This window comes from Bactrocera dorsalis, chromosome 5, assembly GCF_023373825.1.
Source record: "Bactrocera dorsalis isolate Fly_Bdor chromosome 5, ASM2337382v1, whole genome shotgun sequence".
Classification (NCBI taxonomy): Eukaryota; Metazoa; Arthropoda; class Insecta; order Diptera; family Tephritidae; genus Bactrocera; species Bactrocera dorsalis.
Window position 1 is genome coordinate 61,811,733 of NC_064307.1, and position 8,040 is coordinate 61,819,772.

An 8,040-nucleotide genomic window follows, 5' to 3' on the forward strand; every position below is an offset into this window, starting at 1 on the left:
TCAGTGTGGCTTTAGACCTGGCAAAGCAACGACTGACCAGATATTACCCATGCGCCAAATCTTGGAGAAGACCCGTGAAAAGAAGATCGACACATAGCACCTCTTCGTTGATTTCTAAGCTGCTTTTGACAGCGCGGAAAGGAGCTACCTTTATGCCGCTATGTCTCAATTTGGTATTCCCACAAAACTAATACGGCTGTGTAAGCTGACGTTGAGCAACACCAAAAGCTGCGTCAGGATCGGAAAGAAACTTTCTGAGCCGTTCGACACCAAACGAGGTTTCAGACAAGGCAACTCTCTATCGATTTCTTTAATACATTCCTGGACAAATAACTCAAGCTGCAGAACTTAAACGAGAAAGGACAATCTTCGACAAGAGTGTACAACTTCTGGCGAACAAAGACCAAATTCTACAAGCCACTGATCATCACCGTCCTGCTATTTGATGCAGAGGCATGGACGATTACAACATCTGATGAGTCGGCGTTACGAGATTTCGAGAGAAAGGTCCAGTGAAAACGACTGGTGCGCTATTGTAAACTCGGCTATAACTACGTAAGCGGTGTCTTCGCCAATAAAGAAGAAGAAGAAGTAGTAATGCAAATTAGTTGCAGTATACAAAAATAGTAGTAAAAATATCTATAAAATGTAGCGGAATAACTATTTATCAAATTGGTAGAATAAATATTAATATGAGTTATAAAAGTCCTTAATAATTATTTAATATTAACTGAATTTTTGTATATAAAGGGTGATTTTTTAAGAGCTGATAACTTTTTTTAAAAAAAAACGCATAAAATTTGCAAAATCTCATCGGTGAATGTTTGAAACGTTAGATTGGTTCATGACATTTACTTTTTGAAGATAATTTCATTTAAATGTTGACCGCGGCTGCGTCTTAGGTGGTCCATTCGGAAAGTCCAATTTTGGGCAACTTTTCCGAGCATTTCGGCCGGAATAGCCCGAATTTCTTCGGAAATGTTGTCTTCCAAAGCTGGAATAGTTGCTGGCTTATTTCTGTAGACTTTAGACTTGACGTAGCCCCACAAAAAATAGTCTAAAGGCGTTAAATCGCATGATCTTGGTGGCCAACTTACGGGTCCATTTCTTGAGATGAATTGTTGTCCGAAGTTTTCCCTCAAAATGGCCATTGAATCGCGAGCTGTGTGGCATGTAGCGCCATCTTGTTGAAAACCACATGTCAACCAAGTTCAGTTCTTCCATTTTTGGCAACAAAAAGTTTGTTAGCATCGAACGATAGCGATCGCAATTCACCGTAACGTTGCGTCCAACAGCATCTTTGAAAAAATACGGTCCAATGATTCCACCAGCGTACAAACCACACCAAAAACAGTGCATTTTTCGGGATGCATGGTCAGTTCTTGAACGGATTCAGGTTGCTCTTCACCCCAAATGCGGCAATTTTGCTTATTTACGTAGCCATTCAACCAGAAATGAGCCTCATCGCTGAACAAAATTAAAGCGCGAAACACATTTCGAACCGAACACTGATTTTGGTAATAAAATTCAATGATTTGCAAGCGTTGCTCGTTAGTAAGTCTATTCATGATGAAATAGTCAAAGCATACTGAGCATCTTTCTCTTTGACACCATGTCTGAAATCCCACGTGATCTGTCAAATACTAATGCATGAAAATCCTAACCTCAAAAAAATCACCCGTACTAATGCATGAAAATCCTAACCTCACAAAAATCACCGGCTTACATATACATATAAAAATGACATACATTATTATAACAAGCTGTATATATATACTATACTTGTATCACAGTACTAACCCAAGACTTGGTGGGCGATGAGAGCATCACAAATGGCGAACTTTCGTCGCTATCCTCGTACATTTAAGCTGCCGAGTTTAATTAATTTTCCCACAAATATATGTATATCTGTATAATTGTTTTTTAGTATTGTTTTTTCCGTCTCTTTTTTAACGGGTTTTCATCGAATTTTTTATACACACATAGCCATGCATTTGTTTACATACTTGCATACTGTGGCGAGTTCACTGCTTTATACACACTCTCGTTTGTTTGCATTTTATGCGAAATTAGTTTCCCGCAGCGTACTCTGTTTAAATGCATACAACAAAATTGAAAGAAATTAAATAAAATGAAATTATTTTAATTGAATTTCAGTTGCCCGAAAGGCAAAAAAGGCCGGAGAATGAATGAGTTGGTAGCGTTGTGAAATGGTGCTATATTATTATATGCATATAAGCGAGTATACGTATATGTGTGTTTGTATGTGTTCTAAAATGATAACTGAAAGTACTTTTTAAGCTTGCGGCAGGATAAATTTATATCATTAAGGGATTAATGGGATTTAAATATTAGTTTTCCTCTTCAATTTAAGTTGCCCTAATCTCTTATCGACATATCTAACTATTGAGAAGTAAGTTGTACAGTCGCTTTTTAGAACCACAACAAAAATTTAAAATGCTAGTTTTAGGTTTAGTGGCGGTTTGTTAACTCGGCTATAATCGCGTAAGCGGTGTCTACGCCAATTAAGAAGAAGAAGAGTTTTTAGGTCTAAAGTGGGCCCATATTTTATAAAAATTTCAAATTCGGTTAACATTGCGCGATATCGCTCACCATTGATGGTTGCCGGTTCCTTCTTCATTTTCGAAGAAAAATGTGACGATGAATCTATCAGACCAAAATCCGCACCATACAGTGATTCGTGCTGGGTGCATTGGCTTCTCGACAATTACGTGCGGGTTTTCTGTGCCCCAAATTCAATTCTGCTTCTTAAACGTAACCATCAACATGGTCCGAAAAGATGATTTTTCGGTAAAATTGACCATCCTCGGTCAAACGATCTTCTGTCCAATCTGCGAATTGTAGAATAGTGAATAGCGACCCATTTCGTAAATTTTAGACTTTTAACTGAATATCTGTCACTTTCCGAATGGTATTTAACGTTTCTAATGTCGAAATGTAGATAATTCAAATTAAAAACTTTAGATGACCCACCCTATACTATACTCAGTAGCAACTTGTAGCCAGAGCATCACGAGTAATATCATAATTTTACGTTATTTTTTTATAAATTCAAACTGGTCAGTGTGAAAAAATGTAGAGCAACGCGCTCCCCCCAACTCCCTCGCCTCTGGTCGGTCATTTAAAGTGAGTTAATTGAAAGCGTTTTAATTTAATTGCACTTTAAATGAGTTAAATTCACTTTGAACGTGCAGGCAAAGACATAAGTACTAGTACGCACATGCACACAGCTAAAAGGTAAAGCAAGAACAAAAATCGTACAGCAACAACAATAGTAAACTCATACAACAACATCAGTTGCTGCGTGGAATATGCAAAATAAGAGAAAACAAGGCACGCGCTTGCAGTGAACTACTGACCGCGCAGTGCAAACGGTCAACAGGGCGTATGAGTGACCGCTGACGGGCAACTAAATAAACGAGTGGCAGCAAATAAACTCAGTTGGTTGTCACACGCACGTCGGATGAGAAACTAATCGTGGCCGTGTATGATTACTAGGACTGCTTTTATCTCAGATGTTGCAGGGCTCAGTAGATGTTGAATGAACATTTTTACGACGAGTGTATTAAGAATAGCGTGCGTGTGTGTATGACAGGCCTGTTAATTAGACTGTAGGCTACTATGACCATGCGTTTAGAGCGACCAATAAAAGTTTGCTACGATTTTTTTTGACAGTTATGTATTTATATCTGAAGTTTCGTTGACAAGTGATGCAGACAAAATTAAACGTTCTTTGCAACAAAAATTTTCGAAAAATTATTTTTAATTTTTTGTTTTTTTAATAAATATTGTATTTTTTATCATTTAAAAATCAAAAAAAAAAAATTTCCAACACAAAATGTTTTGTCAAAAAAATTTAAAATTTGATTTTCTGCAAGGATGGGGCTGAAAAATAGTTGTTGTGTAAACGGGACTTTGATGGAAGATTTAACACCGTACCCAGCTTTATAGTTTAAGTTTTAATGTTACATAAAATTTTAAGCGTCTGTTTCATATTATTTTACATTTTTTATTATAAAAATACGATTTTCGACTCCACATATGCAAAACCAACTTTCGTTAATACTTGAATCACGGAACTAATCTTTCATGAGTATGGTCGGAGTTATTGCAAAATATTTTCCATCATTGCGATTCATCACTCCACAATATGCACAACCACTTTCGTAATTACTTGACAAGACTAACTTTCGAAGTATGTTCTGAGTTATTGCAAAAAATATTTTTCATCCATTTGGCGTACAATTAAATATGGCGGCGTTACGCTTGAGCTGCCTGGCGACGACTGCCCGTACACCACATTTGCTGATTTTAATATATTTTTCAAGCGTGGAAAGCCAAAGTACTAAGGGCTTACTTGCCCCTACAAGGTGGGTTAGTGTGTAAGAATCTTTAAAAGAAAAAAGTACCATTAGTAACGCTGTGAAAGTTGACTGATTGGCCGACTAGTTGTTAGGCCACGGCTAAGCGCTCAATGGGAGCAAGCAGCCTACTTAGTAGGCTCTTTGGCTAAACGCCACAGTCTGGCCAAGCGTATTATAAGTAAAACACAAAAGCACACGAAATTTTATACCATCGAGTAGATGCGTTCTGTATGTGTGTCTGTAGTAGTGCTCGCGAATGGCCAGGCCAAGCAGCCATAACGCGCACACATACAAATCGCCATTCCAAGATGCGTGCCTGTATGTTAACTCATTACGCTGTGTAGCACCACAATTGCTGTAACAGTTTGTAGGCTATCTAATCCAGCCTTACCACGTGCTCTCCACCAAAATTGCGGCGAGCTACGTTCACGCTGACGACGCTCCTGTTTATATAGTGAAATAATTGGCAGTTGGAATGGAAAATATCGGCAATATAATGTATAAACCTCGTATTTATTACCAATGTGTTGCATGGTTGTTATTGCCGTACTGTTTCTCAGTGTTATTGTTATTGGTTTATATCATCTTCTTTATGTGAAACGTCGTGTTGTAGCGGTGTGTTTGCTACAGGTTTAATTGTTTTACAGCACTTCACGTTTCAACAAAGTATTTGTTCACTCCGTGGGCAGCGGTTCTTATACGCGCGATGAATTGCTACACCAAACACATTGAAGAAGTTTGTTTGGATATACATGTATGTATATGTAGGTACAATACATGCATTTATATATTGCGTTTGTATCTTATTCGGCTTAGCAGAAAATGTAAGCAGTTAGGTTTCCGGCAACTGTTTTGGTATTTTATCTTGCTTTGTTGTTGTGGATTTTCTGCTTGCTATTGCTTTACTTTCACTTTGCTGCTGATTTCACTTGCTTTCACGTGGTTTAGCTGCGATTATATTATATACTATATATATATGTTTGTTTATGTGGTGTTGTTTCCCACATAATAAGTAGACAAAAAAGTAGCACGACTTGTTCTTTGTGTGGATTGCACTGTAATTTTATTTTTTAAGTTTCTTTTGAAATGTTTGAAGAACAATATGTGTAACATTAGTCAACTAGTAAAGGAAAGAGTTTCCGTTGTGAAGCACTCGCTATGTACCGTTATTTTCTGCTTGTGGTCACAGCGCTTCGCACACGGGTATAAGAAGTTTTTGTAAAGACAAGAAAATTCTTACTAATTTCTAGTTTAATTTTACTTTTTGTTTTTGTGTTGTGCATTATATAACTCCACGTTCCTAAAACCTAACTAGGACCTTTTTTTTGATAAATATGGAATATGCATACATTTACACTGAAGCTGATTGAATAAAAACATGTTAAATAAGTTTGTTGGGAATTTTTTAGAATATTTTCTAAAATTTAAAATAGTTGGGCGAAAGGTACTTTTGTTTGAGGAGCTCTATATACTCAATAAACTTTTGTACCAGGAACTAATTTTGAAATACTTCAAATCGCAAGTTACTGGATTAAAAAATTAAGGGGGGTATTCTAGTCTAGAATATTTAAAAAAACTCGAAATTTTTTTTGTTTGCATATTTTCAAAGTAGTGCTTAACTATTCAAGAATATGTGTACAAGAAGATTTTTCAAAATTCAAATTATTTTCGGAGATATAGGCATTTTTCTGACCCGGCATCCAAAAAGGTATCGGCTCTCGGAATCGCGACAACCTTTTTAAACGCTGTATTTTTCTCAAAACTGACTTTTTCGGCAAGCGCATAGTGCCCATCGATTTCTCCAGTTCCTACTGGATTCCGATATTACTTGCAATTTTTTATTATGAGTCCCCTTCTTTGTAGATATGTCCTAGATGCTTAGAACTAGCCCCACATCCCCAAATTATTATTGTTTGGGAATCTATTTTAAAAAAAATTCGAAAGATTCAGGAAAAAAGTTGAATCCAAAAACGCTTTTTTTTTTTAAGGCTAGTCGCCATTTTGGGGTTTGAAAAATTGTTTTCCCACTTTTCAGTTAGTTCCGACCATTTGCTGACATTTATTCTGAGTATTAGTAAGTCTTTTTATTCTTTTTGTGTTTCAGTATAAACTACGGCGGTGTTGAAATCCATGGCCATGGGGGGTCCAACATCGGAAATTTTTAGAGATCCCCCCACTCGCGTCAGCTCATAATTGTTTGAAATATTTTGTACTTTTTTTGTAGTGTTTTAATTTTTTGATCTTCTACTCTTCTAAAACTTACACAAATAAACCTAGTAAAAAAATGGATAATAAAAATATTAATTTGTCTTTTTTTTTCAACACTTTAGAAATTACACTGAAATTCATGCTTCTTAGACTAGGAAGTCCACCTTAAAAAACAAGTTTTGCAATCTCAAAAAGTAAGGATTAAAATTAATGAAAAATTTTTGATCCTAAAATAAGATCCAACATAATATTGAAAAAAAATGTGAATTACAAGTTTATATATTAAGAGGCAAGGACGAGCTAAGTGTCGTTGTGCAAACCCGCAACATTTGTTGTACGCTTATCAACTTGCAAAGGATTAAGGCCGCGATTAAGCAGATCCAGGTTTTTTAAAAATATACAGCACTAGTTCTCATATAATAACAAATATTTTCGCGCTGTATAATTTTTCACTTTTTAGTTTGGAAATACTTTAAAGAGGTGTGTTTTTATATTCTCTTTTATCCTTCTTGCAAACTAAAAATCTATTAAGCGATGATAGATATAGGGTTATGCAGTTATATAATATGATCCAGGATGACGAGGAAAAGTTGAAATCCGGATGGTCTGCCTGTTTGTCTTCGTCCGCCCATTGCAAGGCTGTAACTTGAATTCCCAGGAATTGAGAATGCGAAACAATTGTCAACGCCCACAAATCGCCATGAACCAAAAATATACAAAGGTTCATTACTAAGCACCTAAATGAAGATATAAAGCTGTAATTTGGTATACCGACCGATCGCAGTAGCATAGCAAGGGCTATCTACGTGGGCCAAAAAATACTTTCTCTAATAATAGTGAAATATCGCTGAAGAACCTGTTCAACTCATAACAGTGTATGGATTTTGATGCTTCAAATGATCGATAATAGAGTGAACTTGATTCTAACCCCCATATAACTAAAGTAGTCAGGATTTTCGAACTATCCCGGCGGACTTTCACGCCACATTATTGGGTCGATACTCTCCCAACTCCTAGATATATACATACGTATAATGATTTTTCATTTTCTAACAAACCATACGCCAAAATATGTCGGCATAGTGTATGAGTTACATATGTATAGACATATGTATATGTAATACTACATATATATCAAATATGCTTCGATTACGACTCCTCCTGGTTGTCCATTTTCACATTTGTAAAGGTATTTGGCTTAGCTTCTTGCAAGGTTAAAAGAGTGTAAAATGTTCAATTGAACCCGAACTTAGCCCTTCCTTAATTGGGGTTTATTTTTATGTTTCTGAATTTCATATATGGTGAAGGGCCCAATTTGGATGAGGAGAGATCGCGCGCTAACTCGCAATAATAGCGCTGGCCTACACGTATTTTGGGTACGGCTAAGATTTTTATACCTCGATTTTTGGATGTATTTTGTTGTTAAGTTGATACGCGAAAACAAGTC

The 8,040-nt window shown here is 36.3% G+C and overlaps 1 protein-coding gene across 4 annotated transcripts in view; it reads right to left on the reverse strand.

Annotated features, from left to right (window-relative positions):
* Positions 1-8,040, reverse strand: part of LOC105233831 (echinoderm microtubule-associated protein-like CG42247) — a 121,922-nt gene that overhangs the window by 34,369 nt on the left and 79,513 nt on the right. The window contains exon 1 of one of the 4 annotated variants that reach the window (XM_029548375.2): positions 1,801-2,078. The exons of the other annotated variants lie outside the window; for them this stretch is intronic. Within the exon in view, the coding sequence (XP_029404235.1) occupies positions 1,801-1,863 (63 nt within the window). The 5' untranslated portion in view covers positions 1,864-2,078. Of the gene's footprint in view, positions 1-1,800; positions 2,079-8,040 lie in introns of those variants that run through there. 4 annotated transcript variants of the gene reach the window in all.